Below are 21,513 nucleotides of genomic sequence, written 5' to 3' on the forward strand. Positions count from 1 at the left end.
TTCTCTTGCTTCAGTTTTCCCGCAACTTCCGTCTTCTTCTGTCGTACACGCTTAACAGCAGGGTACATTGCTGTTGGGCGCCCTCTAACGGTGGAAAGTCAGAACGGCATAGTTAGTGCACCTGGCATTTCTGATTAAGTCAATCAATATTTATTTTAAAATTAAATAGTTCCATCGCTTAAATTTAGCTTTCATATATTCTCCAGTTGTGATATAATAAAATAATATAAAAATAAAATATAATAAAATAACATAATCATAAAATAAATAAAAAAAAAATCCCAACGAAGAAGAGGACGGAATCGCCAATACGGAAGTACACAGGAAGTCCGTAAAAACTACAATGCCCACTGGGCATTTCGACAAGCATATTTGTATTACCAATAAAATCTTGTTCCAATTATTATGCCCACAACGTTTATTCTACCCTAACATTTGGAAACAAATAAACATTCCCTGTTATTATTGCATAAACCAGTAGAGGGCGATATTGCACACAGTTTTTATCAAACGAGAAAGAAGACGTAAACATCAATACGGAAGTAGAACGGAGGTGCGACACTCGCACTATTTGTTATTTTTCTTATGATAATGTTATTTTTGAGAGATATTTTTCATTTTAAAAAGTGACATCGGTAGAATTATTATGCAGTAACTGTCACAAGATTAGATTTTGGACGCTTTTCTGAAGGTAACTTGCACATCAAAAATGACTTTGCTCTTTAAGTAGCATTTAGCAGCTAGCTGAGTAACATGAGTTTAACAAATGAAATACACAAACACGCACATTGAGGTGTGAGGATTCTGATCAATCCGCATATATGTAATGAGTACGGAATGTTTACAATGTTTAATTGGTAGCGAATGATGGAGGCATCCAAGACGTCGAGCACAACGATGCAGGTTAGCTTCGTGTGTCAACGCTGCTGCCAGCCTCTCAAACTGGACACTTCATTCAATGTGCTGGATCGGGTCACCATCCATGAACTTATAGGTATGCCTTTAACATACATAAATAAATATGCAACATTTGTTAACACGTGATGTGTGTGCATGTTCCCAATCAGCTCCTTTGGTGACTGTCACTCCTAGCAAACACACTGGCAGCAGTGAAGGGGACACAACAACAGAGGTCAAAACAACTCATTAAAATACATTTTATACAGCTGAAAAATTGATTGTATTATCTCGATTGCAGGAGACCTTTGTAGAAAACAAACAAGATGGAGTGTCAAGGAAATACATCCCTCCTGCACGGTGAGCACAAATAATACTAATATAATAATGGAAGATTTACTACAGCTTTGCTTTCTCAGCAGGATGATGTCCACGGAGAGCGCCAACAGCTTCACACTGATAGGCGACGCTTGCGACGGAGGCACTATGGAAAATTTAAGCCGCAGACTAAAAGTAGGGAATGTTTACTCGTGAAATTACAGGAGGGATTCTGACACAAAGTGTTGATTATTGTGTCCTTTGTAGGTGACAAGCGACCTCTTTGACATCATGTCCGGTCAAACGGATGTCGACCACCCGTTGTGTGAGGAATGTACCGACACGCTGTTGGACCACTTGGACACGCAGCTCAACATCACAGAGAATGAATGTCAGAATTACAAGTGAGCTCAACACACTAAAACGCTCCGTTTCAGAGAGTTTTTTCTAACACTGTCTATTTGTGATGTCACAGTGAGTTGGGTTTCCTTATATGGGTATGCGCTGTAGGCCGGATACCCTCTAGGACAGCTCTGCTTGGGTCTCTTTACAGTTGTTAGCTATGGCTCCCGGGGAATCTTTCCACGAGGCAAGCTCAGGCAGAAGTGGTTGGAGTCGGTGATTCCCAGCAAGAGAAAAATATTTTCATTTGTCCGTTTTTGTGAACATGAACGTGAATTAATGTTGGGCATTAAACACGGACCCACATTACTGCTCTTTGTTATGGGTCTCCAGGCATTAGTTCATGAGCTACCAGTAGGTTCGAACCCCTTTTCAACTAGCTCTCCAAAGGCTTTAGTCATTTATTATCAACTCCCATACCCGCAAAATTAGAAAGTGGGTTTCGGCAGTAGTACAGAAGTACTTGGGAGTGTGGGTGGAATCGATTAAAACAGGGTGTAGGGTCTTCGGCGAATATGACCGACAGTCTATTCGTCAAGTGGGCTTCGGCAGTAGTCCAGAAGTACTTGGGAGTGTGGGTGGAATAGATTAAAACAGGGTGTAGGGTCTTCGGCGAATATGACCGACAGTCTATTCGTCAAGTGGGCTTCGGCAGTAGTCCAGAAGTACTTGGGAGTGTGGGTGGAATAGATTAAAACAGGGTGTAGGGTCTTCGGCGAATATGACCGACAGTCTATTCGTCAAGTGGGCTTCGGCAGTAGTCCAGAAGTACTTGGGAGTGTGGGTGGAATAGATTAAAACAGGGTGTAGGGTCTTCGTCGAATATGACCGACAGTCTATTCGTCCCCCCCACTGTATTTATGTGTTATTATTTTGTATTTAAATAATATTTAATTGTAATATGTGCCATCTTCAGGCAGTGTCTGGAGCTCCTGTCCCAGTTGCAGGTGGAGGACGAGAAGACGCTGCTAACGGAGCTGCAGCAGCTGAACGCAGAAGAAGCGTCCCTGGTTCAGGAGCTGGAGGCCGTGGAGGAGCAGAGAGCCTCCGTGGCCCAGGAGCTGGCCCAGAGCCGAATCCAGTCTCAGCAGCTGGAAACAGAAGAGCTGCAGTGAGTAGAAAATGTGTCACATGATCAAGAACTCAAAGGTGACTTTGTGTGTGTGTGGGGGGGGGGGGTCAGGTACCAAAAGGAGTACAGCGAGTTTAAACGTCAACAACTGGAGCTGGATGACGAGCTGAAGAGCGTCGACAACCAGATGCGTTACTGCCAGATTCAACTGGATCGACTCAAGAAGACCAACGTCTTCAATGCCACCTTTCACATCTGGTAAGCCACACCCACAAATTCAGTTGAAAACATTTTTTGCAGCAGATTCCTAAAAACAGCAGGACACTTAGAAGATCTCTGTACAACCGCAGAACACTTCCGTCACATAAAGGATCTTTGACTAGCATTTTTGCAGCAGATTCCTAAAAACAGCAGGACACTCCTGTCATATAAAGGATCTTTGACTAGCATTTTTGCAGCCGATTCCTAAAAACAGCAGGACACTCCTGTCATATAAAGGATCTTTGACTCGCATTTTTGCAGCAGATTCCTAAAAACAGCAACACATAGAAGATCTCTTTACAACCGCAGAACACTCCTGTCATATAAAGGATCTTTGACTAGCAATTTTGCAGCAGATTCCTAAAAACAACAGGACACTTAGAAGATGTCTTTACAAAACACAGAACACTCCTGTCATATAAAGGATCTTTGACTCGCATTTTTGCAGCAGATTCCTAAAAACAGCAGGACACTTACATCTCTTTACAACCACAAAACACTCCTATCATATAAAGGATCTTTGACTAGCAATTTTGCAACAGATTCCTAAAAACAGCAGGACACTCCTGTCATGTAAAGGATCTTTGACTAGCATTTTTGCAGCAGATTCCTAAAAACAGCAGGACACTTAGAATAATTTCTTTACAACAGAACACTCCTGTCATATAAAGGATCTTTGACTCACAATTTTTCAGCAGATTCCTAAAAACAGCAGGACACTAAGAAGATCTCTTTACAACAGCACAACATTCCTGTCATATAAAGGATCTTTGACTCGCATTTTTGCAGCAGATTCCTAAAAACAGCAGGGCACTTACGAGATCTCTTTACAACCGCAAAACACTCCTGTCATATAAAGGATATTTGACTCGCATTTTTGCAGCAGATTCCTAAAAACAGCAGGGCACTTACAAGATATCTGTACAACTGAAGAACATTTCTGTCACATAAAGGATCTTTGACTAGCATTTTTGCAGCAGATTCCTAAAAACAGCAGGGCACTTACAAGATATCTGTACAACTGAAGAACATTTCTGTCACATAAAGGATCTTTGACTAGCATTTTTGCAGCAGATTCCTAAAAACAGCAGGACACTCCTGTCATATAAAGGATCTTTGACCAGCATTTTTGCAGCAGATTCCTAAAAACAGCAGGACACTCCTGTCATATAAAGGATCTTTGACCAGCATTTTTGCAGCAGATTCCTAAAAACAGCAGGACACTTAGAAGAACTCTTTACAACCGCAGAATACTCCTGTCATATAAAGGATCTTTGACTAGCATTTTTGCAGCATATTCCTAAAAACAGCAGGACACTTAGATCTCTATACAACCTCAAAACACTCCTATCATATAAAGGATCTTTGACTAGCATTTTTGCTAGTCAAAAATGTCAAAAAATGTTTATCTTTATATCACTTGATCCTTCCTGTTCAGGCACAGCGGCCAGTTCGGCACTATCAACAACTTCCGTCTGGGTCGACTTCCCAGCGTTCCCGTAGAGTGGAACGAAATAAACGCCGCCTGGGGACAAACGGTGCTGCTGCTGCACGCTCTGGCCAACAAGATGGGGCTGCGTTTCCAGAGGTGAGTCTTCCAAACCATAAACATAAATAATACATGAATATCAATATACTCGTCATATATTGGAGGCGTAGTACGTGATACTATATCATCTCCACAGATATCGCCTGGTCCCGTATGGAAACCATTCATACCTGGAGTCCCTGACAGATAAATCAAAGGTAATCACCGTAATAAATTCTCCTTTCAGGCTCACCTTTTTGACTTTTTTTCCTGCAGGAGCTTCCACTGTACTGTTCGGGCGGCCTGAGGTTCTTCTGGGACAATAAATTCGACCACGCCATGGTGGCGTTCCTGGATTGCGTGCAGCAGTTTAAAGAGGAAGTAGAAAAAGGCGACACCGGCTTCTGTCTTCCTTACAGGTTAGATCATCAGGGGTATTACACAACAAAACTATGGACGAATTAGCGCTTGTCAAAGATCCTCTATATGACAGGAGCACATTGTGGTTTTTAAAGACATACTTCAAAAATGCTAGGCAAAGATCCACGATGTAACATGAGGGCTCGGCATGTTTTTAGGAATCTGCTGCAAAACTGCTAGTCAAAGATCCTCTATATGGTGTAAATACTTTGCCGTTTCTGAAAATCTGCTGCAAAATCGCTTGTCTATATCTACAATATATAGCCAATCACAGGGCACATATAGACAAACAACCATTCACACTCACATTCATACCTATGGACAATTTGGAGTCGCTAATTAACCTAGCATGTTTTTGGAGGAAACCGGAGTTCCCAGAGAAAACCCACACAAACTCCACATAGAGATGGTCGAGGGTGGAATCGAACTCGGGTCTCCTAGCTGTGTGGCACGCGCACTAAACGTTCATTCCAGCTATGGTTTTTATTCATTCATTTTCTACCATTTCACAAGGGTCACCTAGGGGGGTGCTGGAGCCTATCCCAGCTGTCTTCTTCAGGCGAGAAGCGGGCTACACCCTGGACTGGTGGTCAGCCAATCACAGGGCACATATAGACAAACAACCATTCACACTCACATTCATACCTATGGACAGTTTGGAGTCGCTAATTAACCTAACATGTTTTTGGAATGTGGGAGGAAATCGGAGTACCCGCAGAAAACTGGGGAGAACATGCAAACTCCACAGAGATGCGGAATCAAACTCAGGTCTTCTAACTATGTGTCCACGCGATACCCACTCCTCCACCGTGCAGCCTCATATCAAACTACTCATTCATTAGTTTTCTACCTCTTATCCTTACGAGGGTTGTGGTGGGTGCTGGCGGGGTACACCCTGGACTGGTGGTCAGCCAATCACAGGGCACATATAGACAAACAACCATTCACACTCACATTCATACCTATGGACAATTTGGAGTCGCTAATTAACCTAGCATGTTTTTGGAATGTGGGAGGAAATCGGAGTACCCGGAGAAAACCCACGCAAACTCCACACAGGGTGGAATTGAACTTGGGTCTCCTAGCTGCGAGGCCTGCATGCTACCCACGTTACCACCATGCAGCACCTAGTCAAAGATCTTTAGCAAAAATATGAATGGCTACCAGTTCGCCTAAGTCTACTTTTACCGTTTACCGTATAAAACACAGACGTCTTGAGATGTTCTCCCTGTCTCAGGATGGACGTGGAGAAGGGCAAGATCGAGGACACGGGCGGCAGCGGCGGCTCCTACTCCATCAAGACTCAGTTCAACTCCGAGGAGCAGTGGACCAAAGCGTTAAAGTTCATGCTCACCAATCTGAAGTGGGGACTGGCCTGGGTCACCTCGCAGTTCTACAACAGATGAATGAAAGGCAGGATGCCCAAAAGCACCATCTTGGATTTAGGATTCTCTGCATGTCGTATTGGAAGTCTCATTTCAAATGTATACATTTTATGTAGGACATTGGTTATTATGTATGTGTGCACTGAGAGTTTTACTTTTAATTTAATAAACATTCTTTGGAAAAAGGTAACTTTTAAGGACAAAAATTATGTTTGTGTGGATGTAGCGTTAGCTTGTCGTATCTGGATGATACTCGCAAGTGATTGCTTTTGTTGTGTTTGAACAATTCTATATCATTTCATGTTTATTATTATTAAACAAAGCTATAATGAGTAGCACTAGATTGTGCCTGTGGACTACCACTGGCACTCGTACCGCCGCTTGATAATTTACGACATACATTCAAACTCCTAGATTATGGAAGACTGAGATGACAACATGAAGTTGTTCATTGTTCGATGTCTGTTACATGAACAAATACATTAAAAGTGATTCCTCTTGAAGTATTATGTGTTGCTGTGACTAATCATGTGTTTCCTTAGCGTTATGAGCCTGCCATTTGTTGAGTGGATGCACTGTGAGAAAGCCCCCCCCCACCCCCACCCAATTTTGCATGACCAAAGCCCAGCAAAAGAGCATCAAGATCCCAGTTCACTTACCACACTTTGTCACTTCAATACTTCATATACAGGGTCAGGCAAAATGATGTGACACAGGTTAAATAAAAGCAAAATAAAGTAAAATAAAAAAAGTGTTATTTTTGAAAAGTACATAAAATGCAATTTTTTTCCCCGTTTCTTTTTCAGTTTATGCCATGAATTGGACTAGTGAGCATGGCGCTTTCATTGTGGAAATGTTTATCAAAACTGCTACACAACGAGCGTTCCGTTTGTACTTCAATCTTGGTAGACATGATCCCGTACCAGCTGGAAACCAACTTCCAACTTCAAAAAAATCAACCGCCAGAACTCGCACCACCAGAACTGATTTAATTTTTAAAACATAATGGCATTATATGTACTTTTCGAACATAAAAAAAAAATTTGTTTTACTTTATTTGCCTTTTATTTAACCTACAAATGTGTCACATCATTTTCGCTGACCCTGTACATCCAAATAAAGTCACCATAACAGAAGACAAACCTTATCTTACCGTCTAAAACCCTCTCCGTTTTTAATTAGCAGCTGAAAAATACCTTTTTTTAATGTGTCATATATTTACAGGTTAAATAAAAGCAAAATAAAGTAAAATAAAAAGTGTTACTTTTGAAAATACATAAAATGCCATTTTTTTCCCCCATTTCTTTTTCAGTTTATGCCATGAATTGGACTAGTGAGCATGGCACTTTCATTGTGGAAACGTTTATCAAAACAAACTACAACAAGCGTTCCGTTTGTACTTCAAACTTGGTAGACATGATCCAGTACCAGCTGGAAACTAACTTCCAACTTCAAAAAAATTTTCATTTTTAAAACATAATGGCATTATATGTACTTTTCGAACATAAAAACTTTTTTGTTTTACTTTATTTGCCTTTTATTTAACCTACCAATTTGTCAATTAATTTTGCCTGACCCTGTACACCCAAATAAAGTCACCATAACACAAGACAAACCTTATCTTACCGTCTAAAACCCTCTCCGTTTTTAATTAGCAGCAGAAAAATACACTTTTTTTTATATTTCATAATATATCCAAGCTCTTTCATTGTGTGGATTTGATTTTTTTAATTGTGCAGGAGTAAAGGGGGGTACATGACTGAAATGTTTGGGAACCACTGCTCTAGATCAGGGGTCCCCAAATCCACCGGACCGTGTGCGGGGGTGAAGCGGGTACTGGAAACCTCTATGAAATATGTGCCACAATCAATCAATCAATCAATCATATATATTATGTAATAATCTCTCTGAAAAATAAGGTCCAGGCTTGTACTGGTGGATGGTGGATCTGTATTCATTTGTTTTAGTTTTTACATAATACGTTATAAATAAGATGGCGATAATGCACGACGACCGCCGCCCATGCAGGTCCGTGGGTGGGGGACCACTGCTCTACATGACCCAATATAAGACGAGTACGAGAACGGTAATATTGCTGAATACTTACTTACTTACCGTGTTTCTTTGAAAACAAGAAGCAGCTGTACATGAGATTATTATTTCCCCTTTCTGAAGTAAGCAGTGGACCTTGAGTGGGTTAATTAAAAATAATTCCAGTTATTTACTCGTGTTAATGCGAGTAAAAGCACCCCTCCCCTTTTCCATTTTTGTATATACTTTGGTTTTCAGTCATTGTAGTAATAGTCCATGTGTGGTACTTCTAATGACTGATATTAAATGGCTGATTTCACAGAGCAGACGTGATTCTGCCTGCTGTTTTGTGCAAAAAAATTTGGGGCGCTAATAACCCCTCTTGAAATTACTCATAGCATTACTGCATGCACACGGGGCCCATGTTGGGCGTCCACCCTTCATTTTGTATATTTTTTTTTTTAAATGACTCGGGTGCCCATGTCATCAGTTTCTTCACATTTCCCATTCATCATCATTCATCAAAATAATCATCAAGATCCTTCAGTTGGAGGCACTGTTGCCGTAGCAGCTAGACGTGGAGGCAAAGGGAGGGGCCATAGGCGCGCCGCCGCCACCGCCGGCAACCCCGCCGCTGACGCCACCGCCAGTAGCGCCAAGGGTCTTTCGGAGAGTCGGCATTAAGTAGGGTTCCTTTGACAGCTGCAACACATCCACACGGTCCTCCTTGTGATACGCCAGGCAACAACGGATGAAGCTCTGAAGGCATGAAGATGCGTCATTTTGGTTGGGACACAATTAAATAGAAAGACAATTTAAAAAAAGAAACAATGTATTAAATTAAATCATATTATTTTATGTCAAGTATTTCATTCATTCGTTCATTTTCTAATGCTTTTCCTCATGAGGGTTGCAGGGGGTGCTGGAGCCTACCCCAGCTGTCTTCGGGCGAGAGGCGGGGTATACCCTGGACTGGTTGCCAGCCAATCACAGGGCACATATAGACAAACAACCATTCACACTCACATTCATACCTATGGACAATTTGGAGTCCATGCTAGTAACCTAGCATGTTTTTGGAATGTGGGAGGAAACCGGAGTACCCGGAGAAAACCCATGCAAACTCCACACAGGGATGGCCGAGGGTGGAATTGAACCATGGTCTCCTAGCTGTGAGGTCTGCGTGCTAACCACTCGACCGCCGTGCAGCCAAGTATTTATCAGCAAGATTTTATTAATCACATTTAATTTGTAATTCAATTCATTATTTAATAAGATAGCTGAAAAAATAATTTGGATAAACTATAGAAAAACTGTCATAAAATAATAATCAATTGAGATAATATTTTACAATTTAATAAATGAATGAATCACTTTTTAAAATTCATTATCTTAATAATATAATGACTAATCTACAGTAGGGGTTCCAACTGGTGCTGACGTGGGACATATTTTTGCAAAAATAAAATGATTTTTAAACATAAAACACACTTAATTGCATGTGTAAATTGCATTTCAGAGAACAGTTAAGGAAATGCACAAAGATGATAAAAAAATAATGATATTTCATATAAAAAAATTGCTACAAAAAAGATGAGAAATGTATATAAATACAATAATTTAATAAAATAATATTAAAATATATATATATATAATTATTTATTTAATTATTTAATATTTGTTTAATATTTTAAAATATAAAATAATAATAATTTAAATTAGACTAATTCAAATGCAACCTCCTTTCAGGTCTGGACCCACCAGTTGAGCATCACCGTCTTTTCAATGTGTTTTATCTATAAAAACATACTGTCTATATACTGGATATACTGTATATCCGTACCTTGGCTTCAGCGGTGACTACTGGTTTTGGAGGAAACTGCACCTCAGTAGCTTTAAGTATGGTGTTCTCCTGGAGGATGTCCTGCTGGGATTGGTTGTGACCAAACGGCTGGGGAGAAAAAAAAACTGTTCAGAATAAATCAGGTCATTCTTTGAAGTGCATGGTGGTAGAAGTGGCCAGCCAATCACAGGGCACATATAGACAAACAACCATTCACACTCATATTCATACCTATGGACAATTTGGAGGGAGGAAACCGGAGTACCTGGAGAAAACCCACGCAAACTCCACACAGAGATAGCAAAGGGTGGAATTGAACTCGGGTACACCCTGGACTGGTGGCCAGCAAAATCACATTCATACCTATGGAAGTGCCGATGGAATTCCAGTAGACTTTTCCTTACCTTGCGTCCATATAAGCTCTGGTAAAAGATGACCCCCAATGACCAAACGTCGACTTTATTCGATATTTTGGGAGGTTCCTTGCCGACCACAAAGCATTCCGGGGGGAGGTACCTGCAAGATTCCACAGCACTGCTTCGTTACGATATGAATCTGTCAGGGATTCCGCTCCGTCCGCCAACGCACGAACCAGTATGTGCCTGCTCCTTGGGAGGTGAGCTCCATGCCGTCTACAGAGCTGTAGCTGTCGTCGTCCATGATCTTGGACAGGCCGAAGTCGGTGATTTTGATCTCGCCGCAAGCGGACCCATTGACCAGCAGGATGTTGCCTAACGCGGCGAGTAGAAATGAGCTTCAATTCAAACCACGCGGTGGTCATGATCTTGCGTGTGGTACCGGGTTTGAGGTCGTAGTGGATGATGGGCGGCCGGATCTGATTGAGGTACTTCAGTGCGTTGACGATCTGCATGACGATGGAGCGACCCTCCTTCTCGGTCATCAGCTTGTTTTGCTTCAAGTAGAAGTCCAGGTCGTTGCCCTCACAGTACTCCAGGACTGTGCAGAACCTTCACAAAAAAACCCAAAAAATCAACATTATTTAAACTGAATTTTTATGCAATTTTTATGCAATTTTAATGCAATTTTAATGCGGAATCACTTACGAATCTGTGTCGAGAGAGAAATAGTCATACAGTTTGACGATCCGAGGGTGATCAAGTTCTTTGTGGATTCTGTACTCTCTACAGGCGTGCCTGAGGAGATAAAAAATATGCGGAAATGTTTAAAAAGGTCCTGCCAATGATAACATTATTACTTACACAGCCAATCAATTCATTAACATTGCATTATGGGTCATATGCTGCTGAACATTTTGCTATTTTTTTATTCTCCCAATAATAAGAAACAAAGTGAACGTCAACACAAGATGTGTACTTTTATATTCCTAAGTACAGGTGATTCCATTACACGTTTATCAAAATACTACACAGTGAAACTTCTTAATGATATTTTAAATACCGGTAGTTTTCCAACTAATTGTGATCAACATGTGCGTAAACAAACAATAAGCTATATATGTATCTATATAGCATAAAGTATATCCAGTCATACAATATATTACTTAATATTGTTTAAGTTGCGCACGGCGGAAAAAGTGGTTAGCGCGCAGGCCTCACAGATAGGAGACCAGAGTTCAATTCCACCTTCGGCCATCTCTGTGTGGAGTTTGCATGTTCTCCCCGTGCATGCGTGGGTTTTCTCCGGGTACTCCGGTTTCCTCCCACATTTCAAAAACATGCTAGGTTAATTAGCGACTCCAAATTGTCCATAGGTATGAATGTGAGTGTGAATGGTTGTTTGTCTACATGTGCCCTGTGATTGGCTGGCCACCAGTCCAGGGTGCCTGAAGACAGCTGGGATAGGCTCCAGCACCCCCGCGACACTCGTGAAAATGAATGAATGAATGAAAATGGCTGCTGGAATGTAAATACATATACTGCATATATAGCTACAGTACTACAGTAAGAGTATTGTGCCGCATCAACCAGACAATACACTACCAATGTATGATGCAGAATATTAGCCAACTACTATGCGAGCTTAACAGACTCAGTAAGTGGTATGAATGTGAGTGTGAATGGTTGTTTGTCTATATGTGCCCTGTGATTGGCTGGCTACCAGTCCAGGGTCTACCCCGCCTGGGATAGGCTCCAGCACCCCCTCCGACCCTCGTGAGGATAAGCGTTAGAAAATGAATGAATGAATGTTTAAGTTGTTTAAAATGTTTAAAAACAAGCGGAAATAAAGACCCACCCCCGGTCACGATACGAGGAGATACTTTTTTTTTACTCACTTGTGGTAGTTCTCCTTCTTGTCGTCTCGCCAGTTCTTGTTGAGCTGGTGTATTTTAATGGCCACATACCTTTGCTCGGTTAAATCGAACGCCTAAAACAAACAATCGGGTGATGAAATGAATACGCAACGTCATAAAAACCAAGCGGTTGCTTACCTTGTAAACTTCACTGAAACCTCCTCTTCCAAGTAAATGTAGCAACAGATAGCGGTTGTTTAGTGTCGGGTGGTCTTTGAATCTGCAGCGTGAGACCTCTTTATGTTGTATGTCACAAACGACTACAGCCACAGGCCGCAACATTAGGTACACATGCACCGCCCTTTTTTTACAGCGTCAATCAAAACTAAGTATTATTATTATTATTCCTGTATTAAGATAAAATGATCCTATTGATCTGATATTGGTATAGCTATCTCAATATGGTGTACCTAATGTGATGGCTGGTCAATATACTCCATGATACTGCACGTACTGTGAATTGTCCTCGTGGTGGATCCTCTTCAGCTCTCGAATGTGGAGGTTCCTGACTCGCTCCAAGCGTTCCAGCTCTGTTTGGGTCTCAGCCTCTTCCTTCAGGGGGAGGGGGCAAACATAATAAACATTCATCATCTGTCTTTAACGCTATAAACTAGTTCCTTTTATCATTTATTTATTTGTAAGGTACCTTTTTTAGATAAACAATTCGGAGTTTGAATATCTCCTCTTGCTCATGGTACTCCGCTAGTGACAGGCTGGAGTGGTATCGGTCATGTTGAAAAAGAAGAAGAAAAAAAACCCAAAACATCATATATAATTATGGCCTACAATACACAAATATACAAATAATGTCATCTCCAAAAGGGGGGCACTGGCCACTAGGCATCAGTGATGACTAAATGTTTTTTTTGGCTTCTTACGTTTAGAATAAATAAACTGCAGGCTAACTAGTTAGCTTGCTGGCATGCTAAGGAGCAGTGGCCGTCTCGTGTCCCTGCTGCAGTGATCCCGTCTGTAGCCTGCAATTGCATTAGCAATGTGGCGTAAACAAAGAAGAACTGAAGCGTAAAAGGCGACTATAGGGGTGTTATTTCATGTCTACAGAGCTCAGATGGACGGATGGATGGATAGATAGAAGCTAGACAGATAGACGCTAGATAGCTAGAAGCTAGATAGACGCTAGATAGCTAGAAGCTAGATAGCTAGACGCTAGATAGGTAGAAGCTAGATAGCTAAATAGATAGAAGCTCGATAGATAGAAGCTAGATAGCTAGAGAGTGTCCCTGCTGCAGTGATCCCATCTGTAGCCTGCAATTGCATTAGCAATGTGGCGTAAACAGAGAAGAACTGAAGCGTAAAAGGCGACTATAGGGGTGTTATTTCATGTCTACAGAGCTCAGATGGACGGATGGATGGATAGATAGAAGCTAGATAGATAGACGCTAGATAGCTAGAAGCTAGATAGACGCTAGATAGCTAGAAGCTAGATAGACGCTAGATAGCTAGAAGCTAGATAGACGCTAGATAGCTAGAAGCTAGATAGACGCTAGATAGATAGACGCTAGATAGCTAGATAGGTAGAAGCTAGATAGATAGACGCTAGATAGCTAGAAGCTAGATAGCTAGATAGCTAGATGCTAGATAGCTAGATAGCTAGATAGCTAGATAGCTAGATAGACGCTAGACGGCTAGAAGCTAGATAGACGCTAGATGGCTAGAAGCGAGATAGCTAGAGAGACAGAAGCTAGATAGCTAGAAGCTAGCTAGAAGCTAGATAGACGCTAGATAAGTAGAAGCTAGATAGCTAGATAGATAGACGCTAGATAGCTAGATAGCTAGAAGCTAGATAGGTAGATAGCTAAATAGATAGAAGCTCGATAGATAGAAGCTAGATAGCTAGATAGATAGAAGCTAGATAGCTAGATAGCTAAATAGATAGAAGCTCGATAGATAGAAGCTAGATAGCTAGATAGATAGAAGCTAGATAGCTAGAGAGACAGAAGCTAGATAGCTAGAAGCTAGAAGCTAGATAGCTAGAAGCTAGATAGACGCTAGATAGCTAGAAGCTAGATAGACGCTAGATAGCTAGTAGCTAGATAGAAGCTAGATAGCTAGATAGAGAATAGCTAGATAGAGGATAGCGAGATAGACGCTAGATAGAAGCTAGATAGAGGATAGCGAGATAGACGCTAGATAGAGGATAGCTAGATAGAGGATAGCGAGATAGACGCTAGATAGCTAGCTAGATAGAAGCTAGATAGAGGATAGCTAGAAAGCTAGATAGAGGATAGCTAGATAGATAGAAGCTAGATAGCGAGCAGCTAGGTAGCAGGCTATCAAGCAAGCTATCAAGCTAGATAGATCGCTAGCTAGATAATTCTTTATTGTCATGGTAAACTCATAAACATGTTATGTTTTCTATGCTCTAAACCACGGGGTGCTCATTAGATGGATGGCGAGCTACCGCGCAATCGCGTAAAAGTCACTTTGCAGATGTCACATGACATCAGTCAGCTGACCAGCGCCACTCCTGAATTGCTGATGCTCCCCTGCAGCAACGATGAAGCGGTAAAAAGATGTCTACACACGGATCTGTTCTTTTTAACCATTATTGGTAGCATAGCTAACCTGTGCTTGTGGTGTTGCCATGTTGAGCCAGTTATAAATATATATATATATGTATATATAAATATGCACCTGCTGCCATTGATACAGTAGAATTAGCAAGATTTCGAAACACCGCAACCGAGTGCAGGGACCTTACGCTTCAGTCTCTTGGCCGTTGCTCCTGCTTTTCCGTTTGCTGTGCTCCATGCTCGGCGGCGGCGTTTGGACCACAGGGGGCGGCTTCCTTTTCCCCAGGAGCTTCCTCTGCCGCTCGATGTCCTCACGCTGTGAGTTGATGCGCTCTTGCTGCCTAAAGAGAGTACATCGATGTCACATTCAGTTGCAAAGCTAGTTCCTAGGACGCCGTGTTTTGGGGGCTCGTGAGCTGACTTGATGAGGTTCTGGAAGGCGAATCCGTCTGTCCACTGTTCGGTGAAGGAGGCGCCGTGGCGGACTGTGGTGAAGTGGCCCAGACGCAGACGGTCCTGCATGCTCTTGTCCCGGCAAGCGCTCTTCTCTTGCTTCGACTACCATTAAAAAAAAGTAAAGTAAAAAAACATGTTGCTTTGACAGTATGGACAGTATGTACGATTTTAACTAATTTTTTGACGAATTTGACTAATAATAGGTTATAGTCAACCACAAGACAGCGATCAATTAATTAATTTATGAATTTTTGAAACTTAATGACTGTATTATGGACTGAGTGGTTAGCGCACAGGCCACACAGCTAGGAGACCCGAGTTCGATTCCACCCTCGGCCATCTCTGTCCGGGTTTTCTCCGGGTACTCCGGTTTCCCCCCACATTCCAAAAACATGCTAGGTTAATTAGCGACTCCAAATTGTCCATAGGTATGACTGTGAGTGTGAATGGTTGTTTGTATATATGTGCCCTGTGATTGGCTGGCCACCAGTCCAGGGTGTAAAAACATTATAGAGTGAAGCTGCGACGTGGCGAGGGACGACTACAGGAAATATGCAAACAAACCTTTTCAACGAGGAGCTTCTTGCTCATGCTCACACACTTGTTGAGGCGCTCCTTGAAGCGCTCCAACATCTTCTGCTGCTCTTCCACCTGACGCCGCAGGTCGCAGTTGGCCTGCAAAAAAACAGTCAGCGGTTACCAATTAATAACTTTTAGTATTCAATTTACTGCAAATTATCATGTTCTTATTAACAATTACATTGCAGAAAACAACAGTGAATTTTAAAGCACACGCAGAGGTAGCGCTTCAGGAGTGCAACCACTCTTGACACTTCAAAAGCAGCTCTGAAATTGCCTTTTAGACAAAAAATATGGTTAATTAGTTTTTCGCTCTTACCCTCAGCAAGTCATCTATCCTCCCTTCTTTCTTCTCAAGGTCATTGTTCTTGTTCCTCTCCAGCGCCACCAGTTTCAGCAGCGTCATGTCGGACTTTAGCACAACGACAAAATGCTTTGTCATACTCTCATGATCAACAATAATTAATTAAAATTAAAATTAAAATTAAAATTAAAATTAAAATTAAAATTAAAATTAAAATTAAAATTAAAATTAAAATTAAAATTAAAATTAAAATTAAAATTAAAATTAAAATTAAAATTAAAATTAAAATTAAAATTAAAATTAAAATTAAAATTGGAAAGCAGGAAGTGAACAAATGTAACAGTTACTGATTGTAAAAGTACCAGATGGAGGGGTAGGATTTAATAAGCTTTGCTTCTTCCTACTCCTTTTGCTGATGCATGTTCAAATGAAATAAAACCATTACCATAGCACCTTGAGCAATTATGGAGGGGGGGGGGGGGGGGCAAAAAGCAACAAGTTAATATCGCCTGTTACCTGGGTGGCTTTGTGGGAGCACGAGTGTGCGGGGGCCGTCTTCACAGAGCTGCATGATGAAGAGTCTGTGTGGGCCGAGCCTGCCGATGAAGGGCTGCTTTGCTGGAACTTCAAACCAACACAGAGACGGAGAGGGGAGGTGTGATGTTGAATTGATGGTTTGTTTTTAAATCATTTCTATAAATGATATTGATAATTGACAATTTCTTTAGTTCTTTTCACAAGCAAAAGAAATGACACCACTACAAAAAACTACTATGCAGCATATCTTGTTTGATATGATAACGAGCCCGGTCATTAGCATAATGCGAATGTGCAATATTTCCATACCCACCTGTTACTACCTCAAAAACATATTTATTTATTCAACAACTCAATACACTCAATACAATACACTCATATGTGAGTTACTTATCTGTATACACCATTCATTATTTGCACTAAAATTAATATATCTGCAATACATACCGAAGGATTTGACAGTGAGTGCTGGGAAGAGGAGCGCACCAGCATGGGAATACTGCGGGCCGGACTGGTCCCAGACCCACTGCTACCAGCAAACTAGCCACAGGACCAAGTGGGTTTGGATAAACAAGGGAAAAAGAGAGGAGGTGTTAGTATTAGCACATGAAAATTTGATCTATGGTCATCTATGGTCTATTGGTCTCAAACACACGGCCCGTGGGCCAAATGTGGCCCACAGGACGAAGTTTAATGTTAGTGCGGCCCGCGCAAGTTTGATATGGATGCTGTATGGTATCATGTACCCAGAAAAAAATATTACTTTTGATTAATGTTCATGTTAAAGGTTAAATAACTGTTAATAGTTAGCCTTCCTATCTGTGTGGAAGTGGTAAGTTTTTGGCTTTTTACGTTTAAAGGAAATAACTTGAAGGCTACCGTTTAGGTCGCGAGCTCTCTCGTTTTGCGAGTTAGCATGTGTCTCAAGACCCTGCAGTTGCGCAATATGTTGTAAATAAAAACTGTTCATAGTTATCCTCCCTATCCGTGTGGAAGTGGTAAGTTATGTTTTTAATAAATGCGTTTTTTGGGTTTTTTTTGGAAAACCTGATGCGGCCCAGCCTCGCCCAGACCCTAGCTCCAGTGGCCCCCAGGTAAATTGAGTTTGAGACCCCTGATCTATATGGAGTGAAACTTCTATTTAATTTGTCCTCACCTCAAAATAATCACCGGCTTTGTGTCCTCTTCCCTTTCCTGCAGGGCCAGACAGGAAATAAGAGTAATGACAGTCAAGAAAAGAACATTGTGTAAGGAGTGGAGGGTTGAGCGTTTAGATTAGATTTACCCGGACTGTTGCTGTCATACACGTCTCCTTTTCTCTTGCGGTTTCTCTGCTCGGCCTTCTTCTCCAGTGTCTGAAAAGAAACATGGTCGCTGCTGTGTGACCTTTGGTTCTGGTGGGTTCAGTTGGTTTCGGCTTCTCTGGTGTCATTACAGGATATGCAACAAACATGGGACGACACCAGAGTACCGAACTCTAACTTTGTTTAATTGTAAACATTTCACACAATCAATATCCGGCCTATTAGTCAATCGTACGGGACATAATTCAATAGAGAAGTGGTTTTAATTTTTTTTAATAAAATATAATAAATTAAAAACATAAATTCATAAAAAATAAATTATTTTAAAAATTATATTAATAAAATATAAATATAAAAATATATATATTTTATTAAAAAATTAATAATCAATATCCGGCCTATTAGGCAATCTTACGGGACATAATTCAATAGAGAAGTGGTTTTAATTTTTTTTTATAAAATATAATAAATTAACAAAAAAATAAATTCATAAAAATAAATTAATTAAAAACATTATATTAATAAAATATAAATATATATATATTTTATAAAAAAATCCAACCAAAGCACTGAAAAAGTTTGTATATTTTTCTGTTTTTAATAAATGCGTTTTTTTTGGGGGGGGGGACCTGATGCGGCCCAGTCTCACCCAGACCCTAGCCCCCCAAGTAAATTGAGTTTGAGACCCCTGTTCTATAGCCTTCAGTAATAGCCAGGTAACAAAATAACCTTTCATTTATTAATATGATTCGTTTGACGTTCATTTTACTATTTTTGGAAATTGAAATGGAGGGGTATAGTGACAAAAAAAGGCCTACATGTCCACAGCAAAAGTATTAAAACCAACATTTTCATGCATGAGGAAGCCTAACAAGGTAAACAAGACATGAGAAGCAAATTTGATGTTTAATAATTTTTTGTGTATTTTATAGCTGATTTAATACACGGGTCAAAACCGACCCGTTAACATAAGCGATGATACCAGAAAGCTAACACAAGAAGAAGATTATATAACATTTGCATTTGGCTAGGCTCCAGCATACCCCCGCGACCCCAATGAGGATAAATAGTATAGAAAACATATGGATGTATTTGCATCTGGCTTTCTATATTTCAGGCAGCTGCTGAGGACGCTAGCAGCAAACATGGCTGACAAGTGCCTCTGTGTGTGTGTGTGTGATTGTGATTCCCTGTTACCCGCCCCCCCTTTAATACAAACCTCCACTTCCTTGTCGCTCAGGGACCCCATGCTGCAAAGAGACTGGCTTGATGACTCACTGTTGGCCGAACTCTGGAAAAACACAAGACAGACGCTATATATATTAGTCATCTGCTGCTTTAAGAGATGGGTCCTATTGTACATGTACAGTAAACACCTCACCGTATGTATGATGCCATGCAGTTCAAACACACTTGTGGGGTTATTACTTTGTACATGTGAATATATATATATAGTAAATACATACATATGTAGCTACCTTGGCCACGCCGACGCCAGTGAAACGAGCTTCAAGTAACTCCTGCTTGCGAGGGTCCAAGCTTATTGCCTGGCTGTTAAGACCTTCCATCATGCCTGAAAAAAAAATGGCAGACTGTTCCATAAACATAATAATTATTATTCTTTCTGTGTGTTAATTTATTATTCAAAGACAAGATGAACTTTAATGAAATTGGGAGGTTTTCAAAAATTTAATTGAAAATTAAGGTACACTGTGAAAATATATAAGTCGTAATGAGTGATATTCAATCAGGCAGTGACGAAGCTTTCTATTAATAATGACAACCTAGCATTTAATCAAGGCAAGCAGATTTAAAAATTATTATTCACATACAGGATATTATAGATGTAGGAAATTAGCACAAAATTAACTTCAAAACGACAGTGTCAATACATTTTAATACTTAGAACTAAAAAACTATGTCGATGTATCGATCGATTTTTAAACAGGCAGTGAGTGTCCTGCTTCACTGACACACAATTAAAGAAATATATTATTCAAACACGACTTAATTATAATAGTATTTAGAGGACGTTATAAACTTAAAATTAAAAGGGTCAAATTTTAAAACATGTATAACTTAAAAAAAAACTATTTAACGTCGTAATTGGAGATTTTCAATCAGGCAAGTGCCGAGGATGACTATTGTTCATCTGACTTGAAAGTAGCTTTGTTGACATGAGTGACAAAACATGACACTTTACTGCAACCTCCATTAATATGTCCTAATATAATAACAATATATATATATGTATATATATATATATATATATATATATATATAAATGTATATACATTCATGTCGAACTCGATTAAAAGAATGCTAACCACTACCTTAAAACAATCACATCTGGCATGCCAATTGAAATGTTAAAAGTCGAAATAAAGTCCATAACATGTGGGCAACAAAGTTTTACAAGTGTTAAAATAGTGCTTAGAGTCACTATGAGTGTCTTTTATTGATATTATTTTTTTAAATCAGTGATATGATATCAAGCAGTGGACGTTAGCATGAAATGGTCGATCAAGCTAGCGGTCCAAAAGTGGTCTCACCTGGGGAGCCTTTAGCTCTTTAAACTGTCACTCACGGCCCAAACAACAGCGACTCCCGTTGCGTCCATCCGGCAGCAAAGAACCACTAAAACACTCCTAGCAACGAATAATCCCAACACGCCATTTCCCACTCTTGTTTCCAACCCCTTAGGAAGACATTGGTTAGCTTAGCGGTACAGTCAGTCACCGCGGGTGTCATCCGGGCAAAAGGCCGTGATCCTCGGGGTTTCCTCCCCAGTTTAAGTGCAGCAGCACGGGCAAGACCTGGCTGGAGCCACCGATGACGACTTGATGGTGGTGGTGGTGTTGCTTTGCCTTCTTGGTTTTAAATCCTCCTGTCACATCGCTGCGTCGTTTCTGGATTTTCTCTTAATCATAATTAATTATGTTTACGTTTCTACAATGGATGAAAGAGTCCGGCAGCCATAGTTGAGGTCATACTTCAGCGACAAATGCAATGCAGGACAACCGCCGGCAGAGCGAGTCGATGCCTGGCTTCCTGCAGGGCGAAATTGTGTCCCTGGGTCTCTGAAGCTCACGTCTGTCGTAAAGTACCATGGAGTAAATATGACACAATAAACTTTGACGTCTAACACACCAAAAATCTAATATACAACCGCATGAAGCCCATTTAAAAAGCGATAATGTCAGTGCAGATGATGCCGATTTCACAAGGCTTTTATTCTGAAATGCTATCAGATTTGAATGAAACTTCCAAAGTGACATCCTGGGAAGCTCAAGTCAATCCCAGAGTTGGAACAATATGATAATCATGTGTTAAATAAGAGGCAAAAACAGTCAAATATGCATATTTCAGT

At 40.6% G+C, this 21,513-nt stretch overlaps 2 protein-coding genes across 6 annotated transcripts; one reads left to right on the forward strand and one right to left on the reverse strand.

Moving 5' to 3' along the window:
* The first annotated feature begins 493 nt into the window (after window positions 1–493).
* On the forward strand, window positions 494–6,596 carry becn1 (beclin 1, autophagy related). Of its 2 annotated transcripts, none has more exons than XM_058061763.2 (12): window positions 494–691; window positions 862–994; window positions 1,068–1,132; window positions 1,199–1,257; window positions 1,317–1,410; window positions 1,483–1,619; window positions 2,534–2,728; window positions 2,801–2,947; window positions 4,389–4,538; window positions 4,636–4,696; window positions 4,755–4,897; window positions 6,136–6,596. In XM_058061763.2, the coding sequence occupies exons 2-12, from the start codon at window positions 865–867 to the stop codon at window positions 6,302–6,304; spliced, it is 1,350 nt and encodes a 449-aa protein (XP_057917746.2). In that variant the 5' UTR covers window positions 494–691; window positions 862–864; the 3' UTR covers window positions 6,305–6,596. The 2 variants fall into 2 exon arrangements, with proteins under 2 accessions (XP_057917746.2, XP_057917747.2); XM_058061764.2 differs by having other exon boundaries at window positions 495–691; window positions 1,320–1,410.
* Window positions 6,597–6,959: 363 nt separating this feature from the next.
* Window positions 6,960–21,173, reverse strand: LOC131109596 (serine/threonine-protein kinase tousled-like 2). Of its 4 annotated transcripts, none has more exons than XM_078788799.1 (21): window positions 20,698–21,173; window positions 19,610–19,719; window positions 19,363–19,434; window positions 18,125–18,194; window positions 17,996–18,033; window positions 17,287–17,379; window positions 16,819–16,926; window positions 16,318–16,410; window positions 15,984–16,094; window positions 15,385–15,521; window positions 15,152–15,304; window positions 13,076–13,142; window positions 12,884–12,981; window positions 12,568–12,649; window positions 12,412–12,503; window positions 11,222–11,311; window positions 10,956–11,125; window positions 10,750–10,888; window positions 10,562–10,673; window positions 10,158–10,265; window positions 6,960–9,073 (listed from the first exon to the last, which is right to left on the reverse strand). In XM_078788799.1, exons 2-21 carry the CDS (start codon window positions 19,712–19,714, stop codon window positions 8,858–8,860), a joined length of 2,154 nt encoding a protein of 717 aa, XP_078644925.1. In that variant the 5' UTR covers window positions 19,715–19,719; window positions 20,698–21,173; the 3' UTR covers window positions 6,960–8,857. The 4 variants fall into 4 exon arrangements, with proteins under 4 accessions (XP_078644925.1, XP_057917744.2, XP_057917745.2 ...); XM_058061761.2 differs by having other exon boundaries at window positions 19,610–19,716; window positions 20,696–21,173; XM_058061762.2 differs by having other exon boundaries at window positions 6,961–9,073; window positions 19,622–19,716; window positions 20,696–21,173.
* Window positions 21,174–21,513: the final 340 nt, after the last annotated feature.

The sequence above is a fragment of the Doryrhamphus excisus genome, unplaced genomic scaffold (genome assembly GCF_037039965.1).
Source record: "Doryrhamphus excisus strain RoL-2023G ecotype Guam unplaced genomic scaffold, RoL_Dexc_Guam_v1.1 HiC_scaffold_24, whole genome shotgun sequence".
Classification (NCBI taxonomy): domain Eukaryota; kingdom Metazoa; phylum Chordata; class Actinopteri; order Syngnathiformes; family Syngnathidae; genus Doryrhamphus; species Doryrhamphus excisus.